Source organism: Takifugu flavidus, chromosome 6, assembly GCF_003711565.1.
Source record: "Takifugu flavidus isolate HTHZ2018 chromosome 6, ASM371156v2, whole genome shotgun sequence".
Taxonomy (NCBI): domain Eukaryota; kingdom Metazoa; phylum Chordata; class Actinopteri; order Tetraodontiformes; family Tetraodontidae; genus Takifugu; species Takifugu flavidus.
In genome coordinates, this window is record NC_079525.1 from 10,010,653 (window position 1) to 10,023,646 (window position 12,994).

At 41.6% G+C, this 12,994-nt stretch overlaps 1 protein-coding gene across 1 annotated transcript; it reads right to left on the reverse strand.

The window, feature by feature from the left end:
• Positions 1-152: 152 nt before the first annotated feature.
• On the reverse strand, positions 153-12,296 carry wdr19 (WD repeat domain 19). Its single transcript, XM_057034970.1, is given in 37 exon segments — positions 153-483; positions 568-644; positions 723-846; positions 928-1,078; positions 1,147-1,228; positions 1,384-1,508; positions 1,607-1,703; positions 2,315-2,392; positions 2,462-2,530; positions 2,612-2,721; positions 2,801-2,925; positions 4,762-4,908; positions 5,055-5,138; positions 5,210-5,292; positions 5,430-5,576; positions 5,679-5,736; positions 6,039-6,099; positions 6,102-6,147; positions 6,271-6,381; positions 6,709-6,868; positions 7,185-7,392; positions 7,475-7,622; positions 7,716-7,871; positions 7,961-8,077; positions 8,738-8,844; positions 8,943-9,063; positions 9,605-9,777; positions 9,854-9,924; positions 10,003-10,176; positions 10,269-10,381; positions 10,468-10,548; positions 10,748-10,863; positions 10,966-11,081; positions 11,196-11,321; positions 11,423-11,488; positions 11,587-11,678; positions 12,161-12,296. Coding segments are annotated over 37 exon segments (4,041 nt in total). The 5' UTR covers positions 12,167-12,296; the 3' UTR covers positions 153-368.
• Positions 12,297-12,994: the final 698 nt, after the last annotated feature.

Here is a 12,994-nt window from a genome sequence, read left to right on the forward strand (position 1 = left end):
CCATTACACACAGGGCCCAGCAATGAACTGGCTCAACACCCAGGAGTGGACATGAGACACTCCATATGCAGCTGGGCTAGGCTCCAGCACCCCCCCCCCAACCCCAACCAGGACAAAGTAGCCAAGAAAACAAAACCAATGAAGCTTTGCAATAGGCTTAACAGTAGTGACTTTACTTCATAATCTGTGGAGCTTTTAGCTTTACTCAAACAGAGCAATTCCATTCACTCAATATAAACTCTGATGGTTTGTGGAAGGTAAAATAAGCACCATAGGACTTTTTTGCAAAACATCACATTAAGATAAACGTAATTCTACAAACATCCAGATTGTCATTGAAGCACTGTAACAGGGGATTGATCCAGTCTTCATTGATCTGCTTCACTGGCCTGCAGGTAACTAGAGCAGTTGGAGATCTTCTTCACCTGTTTAACACTCAGAGTCTCAGAACACATGGGACACACCTTCTCTGTTTCCAGCAGCCTGCACACACAAACCAGACAAAAAGCTTGAATTTTCTTTTCAGTTTCAAATAGGTTGTCTAAACTGTTATTGGTCTTAACTTACAGACTGAACTGTGAGTGCAGAGCAGGAAATTCACAGTGAGGACATACGCACCAGTCCTCCTTCAGCATGTGACGACCCTAGACGACCCAATGAGGTAGCAAGTGAGTAAAAACGTGAAGAAAATGATCGTTTTGGTGAAAGTGTTCAGTCTGTACCGTGGCGATACAATAGGGCAGGTTGTTTTTGCAGGAGACGCACAGAAGCTCATTCTGTGGGAGCTGATATCCACAGAAGGGACACGGGGTCGTCTCCTCCTCCACCTCTGCCAGATCAGGATGTCTGAACGAGAACAGAAGGTGGAATAGAGAAAGAGTTAAGGACACGGTAACAGAAGGGACAGGAAGAGAACGGAAGACTCACCGAACTATATTTTCAATCTTCTTCCTGTAAGACGGCATTATGTCATTGCGGTACTCTGGTCTCATTAGCATGGCAGCGAAACCAAAGGCGGACTTTTTCAGGCCGGCGCGCTGACATTCAATAACTGCTGAGGTGAGGATGGGAACCACATCTACAGACCAACAGAGCCATGATTAGGTGTTGTAAGTCTCAGCTCATTGTTCTTCAGATGGGACTCACGTGTGGGAAACTTGCTGATATTGTTGCTGACACGAATAAGCATGCGGGCAGCCTTTAGGTGGTCCCCTCTCTTCACGTGAATCTGTAAAACAACAGTTTTTTTTAATCAAAACCGTGAAGTTTTACTTTGTAAGTTTGGAGGCAAAAGCAGTAAAATCAAAGTAAGTGGTTGTTGGTGATCCTTCCTGTGTGGTTTTTAATGTGAAGAACGAGTCACCACTTTGCCGGTGCACGGACCTTAACCAGCAGGTACGAGTGCAGCATCATTAGATTAGTTGCCATCTGAGCAGGAATTTTGATCCTCTGCGACTGCAGCTCTGTGTACATGCTGAAAAGTACATCGTGGGCATTACGGTAGTTCCCTGAAGGAGAAACATGCAAGTTAATTTGACTTCTTCCTTGGATTTCTGGGTCATTTTACCCTACGGAGTATTCTGTGTGTGCCAGTGTGTGTTTACACCTGCATTCTGATCCTCTCTAGCAATGATGATGGCGGTACGAGCAGCATCGCTGTATTGCTGCAGGGCCATGTACAGACGGAACAGGTACTTGGCGTCCTGAGAACAATCAAGAAAGGTTAACTCGTGAACACTTATCCACAGCATCACTTTGACACAGCAAACAATGAGACCAACCAAAGAAAGATTTGAAGGCATCATTGGAAGTGGCCAACATTTGCCTTCATGATTCTAAAGTACATTTAAGACTAAACAAGCAGAGTGTCTATATATCCCCTGTATCGGCAGAACGTTTTGTGTGAGATCACCGTGAAAACATCGTTCCAACTGTATATTATGGTGGAGAAAACATCCTGATTTCCTTTTTTATTTGCCTAAAATATGAATGTAAAAGACAGACTGAGAAACAAACTAGCATCAGAACATGAAGCTCACTGACTCAGTAACATTCACAAAACACAGTAACTAATCATTGTTTGTTTCATTAAAGGTATAATACTGACAGCAGAATTTCTAACTTTGTCTCTATAAGCACGTATAATCAGGCTCAAGTAGTTTCAAACATTTCCTTAGCAAACTGCCTCCAACACCAATAATCCCAGGCTGAAGAGAAACTGTCCCTGTTCCACAACAGAGCCAAACCCAGAGTCGAAAGCCCTAACCCTAAAACACATGAAAGAGAATGCAGATACATTCCTGACAGTGTTTACCTTTGGTATGCCGTCGTTTTCCCCCATCAGGTAATCTATCAGCTGATTGGTCAGAGAATGATCCTTGGCCTGACCCACCTGTAAAAAGGATCAGAATTATTCCACACATAGATTAAATGAAGGAGATCTTTATTTTGAGAGACTCACTGTCTCTATAGCCAAGTCCAGAGCCCTGTTGTCTTCAGTGCTGGAACACTTGAGAAAATGATTCAGAGCCTGAAAATGTGGCGAGAAGGAAAATGAAGTAAAAATGTGATCCATTAATGATGAGTGTAAATCAAACCAGTGGGTTCATACTCTGCTGTACTGGCCACATTTCTGAAAGAACTTTCCAGCTTGCAAGTATTTCCGCTCTCCAGCAAAGTAAAGAGCGATGCTTTGGTAGTCCTCCTGGCTCGCCTCAGGACCTGCTCAAGATTCATTATCGACCGTGAGCATCCACAGACAAACAGTCCCATTTCAAGGTGTGTTTCCAAAATAGCTCACCAATGATGTCGGCATAGACCTCCATCTGTCCGTGCTGCTGCGCCAGTTGGAAAGCTTCATCGTTGCAGTGAGACAGAACCAGGAAGTGAATGGCTGATCCGTAGTCCTTCAATGACAGGAAAAACCTGCAGCAGAAACACAGTTTCAATTTAAAAGCCTTGGCAGTGAGGAGACAACTGTAAAAAAGAAATATGGCAGGCCTGGCCAACCCGCGGCTCCCGAGCCGCATGCGGCTCTTTGCCTGGTTTCATGCGGCTCTAACGTTCATATCGAAGTTTGGGTTTGTGTTTTTTTAATGTGCGTGTTTACTTCGCTTGAGTTCGATACGGTACTTTCGCCAAAAGCACATGCGCGTTAGATGAAAATACGCAAAGTTTCTCAGTAGGGACAAGATCTTTTGAGTAAACCATCAGTGTCAAGTTCGCCTTCAAAATGGCAGGGAAAAAATGCACGAAAGCTTTGTGACCCGGTTCCGTGATCTACAACTGAAAAGGCCACAAATCGTATTCCTCGTTGCCCCGTTTAATGTGGAGATGCACTGTTGGAAAGCCCCGCTGGTCACAGATGAGGCTGCAGCTGAGTTGGAGATGATCGATCTTTGTGAGGAGCACCAACTGAAACCTGCTTTAAGGGAAGGGGCCATTGAGTTGTGGAAAAGTGTGCCAATGGAAAAATAGCCCAATGTCAAACGGGCTGCGCTTAAGATACTGTCAATATTTGGGTCAACATACGTCTGCGAGTCTGTGTTTTCTGTCCTGAAACACGTGAAACCAAAGCATCGATCTGTTCTGACTGCCTGGCAAAAACTGAATACAAGCCAGATTTGAAGAGGATTGTTCAAAGCAAGGAATGCCAGAAGTCCCACTAAGCAACATACATAGTAAGAGAATTTTTTTTAAATTATTATATTTTTGTTTGTGGACTTAGTTGAATTGAGAGTTTGTGTGTGTGAGACAGTGCACACAATGTTCATTGTTGAAAATGACTGGCCCGTGGTCTGTAGAAGTCAAATTCTGTCATTATCATGTTGGTGTGTGACATTTACAATAAATCTGGCTAAGCAGAGGTCTGTGTGTGAGGAAGGGATGAGGTGATGTTCATGTGAGCCCACGTGTATGATGTGGCTCTTTGCGGTAACACAGTAAAAAATGTGGCTCTTAGGCTCTGACTGGTCGGCCACCCCTGAAATATTGTGATGGTTTTTATCTCAATAAATAATTCAAAAGGCAAAGTTTAACATCACTCTTTTGGACAGACTGTTGGCTAAAATAACTGTGAGATTTCCTATCATTCATTCATTGTTTAAATTAAATTAAATTGAATCAATCCCAATTTTTATTATCAGGGTGTCCAAACAACTCTTTAAGAAGCCTCCAGTTGATCCAAAATGCTGCAGCCAGAGTTCTGACAGGTATTGACAAAAGAGATCACATTACTCCTGTACTGGCATCTCTTCATTGGCTGCCCTTTAAATTTAGAATAATTTTTAAAACCCTTCTTTTGACCTACAAGGTCCTCAGAGGCCTAGCTCCATCCTACCTGGAGGAGCTAGTGACACCTCACCAGCCCAATAGACCGCTCCGCTCTCAGAATGCTGGTCTACTTGTGGTCCCCAGAGTTTCTAGGAGTAGAATGGGGGGCCGAGCATTTAGCTACCAGCCCCCCCGCTATGGAACCAGCTCCCTGTCCAGGTACGGGAGGCTGACTCCATCTCTACTTTTAAGATCAGACTCAGAACCTACCTCTTTGAAAAAGCTTATTGTTACTAACTCTGTAGTTCCAGTTACTATCATAGATAGACAAACTATCATACTTAGGGGGTCGTCTAATCCTTAGGTCACATCTTAGCTATGCTGTTATAGGCCAAGGCTGCCGGGGTCCAGAAACATGATCACCTGACAGGCCTCTGTTAAAGTATTTAGATGAGGTTGACGTGACCCACTTGTATTCCATCATCCTACCTGGCCACCATCTTTGCTCCTTCGACACTCTGCGTCTCCCTGACGATGCGAACAGCTTCCTCAGGATTGTTCAGGTGGTCCAGCAGCACACGAATGGCATTGTCCCAGTCTCTGGCACTGCGATAGGCTTGTAGGGCCTCCACATACCTGGGTCACATCCAATGCTACTGATCAAGCAACAATTATTGAATCAAGTGTTTTCAATTCTTCCAATGAATAAATTACATTTTGGTGTTTAAAAAGTCTGAAAGGTTATTTGGAGGCCTCCATTGAGGCTCAGAGTAAGAACCTACTTGTTGTCGGCCTGCATGGCTTTGGCATACTGGAGGTGCATCTTGGGAGAGGAGATATTTGGAAGCAATTCTCCTACCTTCACCCTGATTTCAAAAGAAAAATAAAATGTAATTGTGTAAAGGAGAGAATCCAGAGAACGCTGTGCATCTCTCACCAGTTCTTGGACCGGATGTAGACCGATGCAGCCTTCTCATAATACTGGCCTCTCTCATAGAGCTGAGCAGCTTCAGAGAATTGCTTTAAGAAAGCAATGAACAAAAACATCCACTTTCATTATTTTATTGTAAAATGTTAAATTCTAAAATATCCTAATCCTAACTAATCAGGTGATAATATTTATTATGGTCTTATAGCCAACCAGGCAGATCAGTGACCTTCATGTTCTCCAGAATAGCTCCACACTCCTTCTTCAGGACTCTGCTTGGGTGTTGAACTGCTAAAGTGGTTCCTCTCCTGATGTCTCCCATCCTAATTGACATCCTAGCGATGCCTGCTTGACAGGATTCATCATGCTCCTGGAACTAAAGGTGATGAGAGAGATGTGGGAAGTGAGTATCAGAGCCATCAGTGATGGAGTCTTATGCTGAGCTGAGCACCCTAAAATACAAATAGATTAAACTTACTTTTTTATCATGTATGAGGCCATTCTCATAATGTGCCAGGGCGTTCACATATTCTCCACTACAAAAACAGGTTGAAATACAGCATAGATGAGAATTAAATCCAATGAACTCCGGAGCAAATTTAAAAGTGTTGGTTTTGTTGTTTTTTACTACAAATAGGATCAAGTTGTGTTTATGTAAAACTGTTTCTATATTCAAGTGACACATATATGGTGATGCAACCAAAAAAGATGTGAACTGTTGCATTACAGGGTGGCTATTATCCAATCAACCAACACACCATGAGTGAGAGAGTGTGTGTGTGTGTGTGTGTGTGTGTGTGTGTGTGTGTGTGGTGTGTGTGTGTGTGGTGTTACCTACTTAAACTCCAGTTGCACAGCATATTCCTTGGATATAAAGGGAATCTCTTCTTCTGCTAAGCCTTGGCTAATTTTAGTGCACTGTCCCAATCCAACAGGTTTCTCCTCATCTGCAAATACACACGGGCTCAAATTATCTGTACAATTGGGGTCAATTTTTATTTTTATTTTTTTAAAGGTACTATGCATGCACGCAGACACACACAATCACACACACACACCAAATCATTCACCTCCAGTGCAGCAACTGGACAGCTTGAGGACATGTACAGGTCCTGGGCTCTGTTGTAGTCTTCTAGAAACATAGCCAAGTGTCCCGACCGTAAATTCATTTCTTCTATATCCTGGAGGTGAGACAGACAGAGAGAGTGAGTCTAGTTTGATCCCACCTGTTTGAAACTGTCTTTTAGTGCTGAATCTCAAAACGATCATATTAATTTAATTTTTAACTGTCACAGTGACGCTGATTTTATGGCTTACTATGTTTAAGACTCTTTGCGTGATTAATGCAGCCGAATCAGTGTCAAATAAGGGAATTTTAAAGACTATTATATTTTCTGTAAATATGTTGTCAGTAAATATCTGTCTTAGATTAGATGTGCAGAACAACCAAATGGGTTTCCAAAAACAAGCAGAACGTTTTGTATATCAGAGTATCATGTTGCCGGTACCTTAATGCTCTGTAACGACAGAACCATGCCGACGTTTCCACACATGCGGTATATCTGGATGGCCAAATCCACCTCCATGTGAACCAAACAGGCTTTCCCCAGTTCTGCCCAATCTGCAGGACCACCTCCAGATTTACACAGATCCCAGGCTTCATGAAACCTGGACAAAAACACACAGACGCACAACATTTACATGACGTTTTTGCAGCTACTGGATCCACTATATGTTTAAAGATCAACAGAATTGATTCAGAAATGGCAAAAGCCAGAAACAACAACCTGTACTTATTAATGTCCTGTCTGGGTTTACTCAATTAAAATGGCCACCAAGTAGCAGACATCAATCACCCTGTTCTAATGGATGACCTGTTTGGTTGATTAAAATCTGTCTGAGTGATATTCATATTTATATTAAACATATCAATAAGAGTGTAACAAGAGTTGTGGTAAGTTATAACAGCAACAACTTGTCTTACCTCTTGAGCATGATGGCCTGGCTGAGCTGCCTGCTGAGGTCAGCTGCTGACAACGTGTCAGGAGAGTGTTTGAGGAAGGAGTGAGTGCTCAGAGGGATGTCATTGGTTTTACCACTTGCTGTCTGACATGTGAGCTCCCCATTATACAGCAGCAATGGCTTCTGGGAAAAGAGCAGCGGGGAGCTTCCAACCAACACCACCTGTGGGCCTGGGTGACAGAGATGGGTTAGCAGAAACTTGAACATGTTATAAATAGGCGTTTATCTGTGATGCTGTGGTCATCATCCTACCATATATAGTGGTTTTATGCACAGCGTAGGTATAAACCTTGTCATCATCATAAGCTACAAACACTCCTTTGTCATCACGCCAGGTGTCCCACAACACTCCTGTGATGGTGGGAGAGAAATCAGGCAGCTCTAAGAAGAATTTTGTTCCCTGATGAGGACAAATAAACACATTTAATTTTGTAAAGCTACAGTCAAATTAGCAGAATTACAAATAAATATGTGAAAACTTCAAATATCTGACTTTTGCAGGACAGAGCAGGAAGCCACTGTTCTTGTTGTCAATAAAAACCAGCCATGTGCCATTCTGGTCAGGGAAGACTTTCCTCACACCGACTGAGTGTCTGTAGCTGCTCACAGTGTCCCAGTCCTCCACCAGCACACACTCGACGTCACCAGACTTCAGAGTAACAGTAGGTTTAAGACACTCACTTACATGCTTGAGCTTATGGAATGTTTTTGGGCTGAATAAAGCAGTTTAAATCTTACATCTGTGCCATAATAAAGGAAGTCAGCAGTCAGGGCGTGGCACAGAATCCGACCTTTCCTGGTGTCACCCGGAAACAACTTCATCTGCCTCTTCTCATCCTGGTCTTTGCCTTCAATCTGTACATGGAATAGAGTCAGAATCAGTTTTATTGCAGACAACCAAGGTAAAGGCCTGAGCTGATCTCTCTTCTTTCACTCTAACCTCCGCTTACCCCGAGTACTTAAATTCAGTGACCTTCTTCACCTCTACTCCCAGTGACCAAACCATTTTACCATCAACCCTCTCATTCACTCACACTCATATTCTGTCTTGTTTCAAACCAAACTTTATTTCCTCCTTTCCATGTCATGCTCCCACATCTCTGGACCTTCCTCCTCCTGCTCCCTGCTCTCACTATTGGTCAAGGTCCACCTATTGATCACCACAGCTCACCTCACAGTTGTCTTACTCACATCCTGTAATACTCCACATACATCCACACTACGTCCTCAGACAATACACAAGTTCCTCTCTCAGCATCTTGTTACATTCTTTCTCTAAAACCTTCATTGCAAAGATCTCAGTCAACCACTTCATTATGGAGCCACACTGCAGCTTACAGAAGCTCCCTTCTGTCCTGGCTTCCATCAACCTTATTGTTTTGTAGTTGCCAGAAAATTGCACTGATTCTTAGAAATTGGAACCAGCACCCTTCTCTTCTAAGCCTCACTCTCTAAGAGCACACTTGTTGCTTATAAGTCAATGAAATCATTTAAAAAAATCCATAAATGGCTCACCATGTGCAGCTGAACTTTTCCTTCAAACAGTGCAGCTGCATAGTCCACATTGAGACACATGCTGGCAATTGTCCCTAAATACTCGATGTTTTTCAGCTGAATAAAACCTAAGTTTTAAACACAGCAGTTAAGCCATATTTCAATTAAAACAATTTTACATATTTACATGGTAATAACATGACATAATAATGACAATAGAACTCACCAGGTTCTTGTTCATTCAAGGCATAAAACCATGCCCTGTTGTTCATTCCCACAGCCACATGGTAAGGACCGAGCGCGATGAAAGTGGGCTCCACTTCCACTTCTATGACCACTGGATTCTCCTGAAAATAGAGAATCACGGAATAACTGCTAGAGCTGTGACATGATCTTCCAATCCTACCTCAACTCCTCTTACAACTTAAATAACTGTTACTTTGTAACATCTTTCACCATTTTTACCTCCCACAGTTCACAATAATATTGATTTTAGTTTAAAAAATAAAATAAAATACACACTGAACACTTTTCTACACTTTGAAAGGTTCATTAGGACCAAATGTACTTTTTTGGGTCCTTTTCAGCTAAACAAAAACCAGATTATCCTGATTATTCCTACAGAAAGGTAACTGTAATACCAGTAAAAGACAAATGTCAGTAGACAAGCAATGTAAAGATGTAAGTTGCAGTAAACAGTAAAAGTTGAAGGAAAGCTAAACTTTAGCTTTCCTTCAACTAAGTAAAGCTATAAGTAAAAAATAAATGAGGGGGCTGTACTGCATATGTGCAGGTGGTAAAGTTAAATAAAGGTTGGTGTCATAAACAAGAAAGGCTTATAATCTGCTACTGTTCTATTAGAGTGTCTAGGAAGGAATGATTCTTCACCTCTTCCACCTGGTTGAAAACTGTGACCTCCAGCAGTGAGGTGAGGTAGGCAAGCCGAGTGCCAAAGCTGTCACCCAGGATGGGCAACTTGGTTAGGAAGACATGAAGTGTTCCTTTTTGTGTGGAGACCGCCAACAGCTGCCCATCATCTGTCCAGCTCAGCTGGTCTAAACCTGGATGAAGAGTGTTACATAGAAATGGTTCAACATGGCCCTTTGACAGCCACTCGAGAGAAGACGACCATGTCACCTTTAGTCTCATCTTCGAGCTCAACTACATTGCTGATGTCTTTAAACTCAGACAGTTCGTGGATCTTTATACTGGAAAAGAAAAACAGATTTCAAAACAAACATAATTAAACCATAGCGATCCAGGGACATTCAAAAGCAGGTGTGTACCTGTTGTCCCCACAGGAAGCAGCCCTGTTTAACACAGATGAGATGGCCACACTGTTGAGACTATCTTTGTGGTTACGAGCCTGATACAATTCCTGCCCAATCTCCCTAATGTGAGTAGAAATCACCACAAGGTACCCATGGGAGAAGCCAATCAGTATGTACCCATCACCATACCTTGGAAAAGAAACAAAGGATAAGAAAAAACCCAATTTATAAAATCCTGCTGCAACTGTACTCAGAGCGTGTGATCAGGCTGAGAGCATTACCAGCGGTAGGACACAATGTTCCCATAGTGGCCAAGGAAGGACAATTCTACCCTGTTGTCTGGATCATTGATGTTGAACAGCATGAGTATTTTCTTGTCCACACACACGCTGACCTGAAGCGTAAGCATTTGAAGAGGTCAATGTTTGCAACAGATACATAAAAATTAAGGCCCAAATGAGAACTAAGATCTAATCTTACAGTGTTTTCTCCTTGTGCAGACCTTTCATCAGTCTTCATTATAGAGAAATAAATGTCAGCAGGGGGACCACGGAGGCTGGTCTGAGAAAAGAAAGTTTAACTTACATATTTGTATTAGTGTTGCTATGACAACAGTTGGCCATTCTATCATTAGGGTCATTGTTTAGGTCTCTATACAAAATGCTTGTATATAATTGCCCAACACCTTTAAGCTTTTAGCCTTCTGAATGACCTATATGTATAAATAGATACATGCTCTCTTTGTGCTCTGTGTCCTGACCTGTCTGACCGTGTCACCCTCATGGTTACTGATACTGACAGTGTTGTCATCACTTCCCAGAGCAAGTAGATTTTGAGCACTCCAGCACCCACATGTGATCTTTTTAGTATGTTTACCTATTGGTAACAAAGGGAAAATGCATCAAAATACATCATTCATTATAACTTCATTTCAGATATACAACTAGGTACTGGCCAGTTTTCATGCTTTATGCATACCCAGTACAGGGATCTTGCGTGAGGTCTGCTGATTGTAAATCAACAGGTTTCCTTTGACGGTTCCAACAGCTAAGAGTGGGCTTGTCTTTGACCACAGTATTAGGGACATTTGATCTCTGGTGAACAACAATACAGAGAACACAGGTTAATTATTGCGATTTTCACATATTTTACACCAACAATCAGTAGAAAAAAAAATCTTTAAGAAATGTGCTAGATAACTGTCGTACCTCATGCCACTATCAATGTGGGATGATTTATTTACACTAGCATCCCAGAGACAGATAGAGCTTGATTTTGCAGCAATCATAGCCAAAATGTCCCCATCTTTATCCCAGTCCAAGCCTACACACCGTCTTGATGGAGCAACAGATCGATGGTGAAAGCACAAGGTAACATACTATGAACAAACCACATAAATATCACAAAAAAACAAAAAAGATGACCTCAAACTCACCCTGGAAGGTTAATTTCAGCATACTTGTGCCCATGTCGATCAAATATTTGTACTGTGCTATCATGGCTATAGAAAAAGGAGCATTTTAAGCAGTGATATGATGACGTCTCACAGAAAGGGAAGAGATTCCTAAGGTTGTCTCACTCTACATACAGTTTACTTACCCTGCAACAGCGATATAATTGCCAAGGCTTTTCTGCCATTTGTACAATAGACTGGCACCTGCCCAGATTTTCTCATTTAGGATGAAAATGCTCTGTGTCCAAAAGATATGCAACTAGTGAGTGTGTTATGTTTCTAAGACACAAACCCAAACTATAAGGCATGTTCACCATTTTATACTAAAAAATAAATTTACATTGAAAACCGTTCCAATATATACTTAATCAGTCAAACGTTTTTTTGGAACTACTATTATAGCCTAAAGACACGATATTCTGTAATTTTTTGCAATGTTTGCTAAATTAAACGTTCTGCCGTGGTTTTATTCGTCATGAACTCTCACCTGAATTAGTTTATCAATAAACTTACAAAGCAACTTGTCAGTAGGGGGGGTTATTCTAAATGCTAAAACTAATAACGCCTACTGCAGACGATAAATTAGCTACCTAGGAGCTATCTAATGAACTGTATGGCTAGCTAAGTTAGCTACATGATTTGAAAACATTCATCTGATAAAAGTCAGAATAATAACTCTAGGTATGAGTTGTATGTTAAAGTTAAGAAGTCTATCCCGACCTTCATTTTGTAATGTTTCAATCATGAAGTCGTCATTTATGGCTGAAGCGTCTTCAACAAAGATTTTGTATGTCGACTGTGATTCACTCGGTAGCGTCTGTAAAAAGTGATGCCATGGCAACGACAGTCCGTCCTCCTGTTCCGATAGGCTTGTTCCGCAAAATGGTTTCCGGTTCCGGTACCAACATTGGGTAAATGTGTCAAAACTGATTATTGTTCGGTTTTATATGCCGTCATATTTTAACAAATCAAAAAAGGTGTCAAAATTTACGAAAAATCAATTTTCCTTCCTAACTATTTGGAGAATATTCAGGCAATAAATTCACAATCCACATACATTTTAAACATTTATTGTACATTTAGTGAAACTCAAAAAATAAGGGAGAATTTGAATCACACATCCCCGTTGTTAAAACAAAATGAAAGATTCTACACAAATGATGAGTGGAAATCCAAATCAGCCCAATGAGGACTGATTCCAAGAGAGTGGAAAGATCAAAGGATTATAATTAGTTTACATTTCATCACAATGGGATTCATAGCACAGCATATGGGGTGACCATGAGTGTGAAAACCATCCTTGTAGCTACCACCAGGCAGGGCAATTCTGGCTAAAACATGACGATGTGGTCTTTCAAGAACCTCCCCAGATTGATACTGAACTATAAATTCATACTTGAGGATGTGCAATGTAAGAGACAACATCTATTCATATTATTCTGTTTTCGTGATCCTGAACCTGTAGAACTTTCAGCCACTAGAGGGCAACCTTGCTCATGTCTGGAATGAGGAGCTCTTCAATTCATTAAAAGGTTTATAAATATCTTCGTTTGG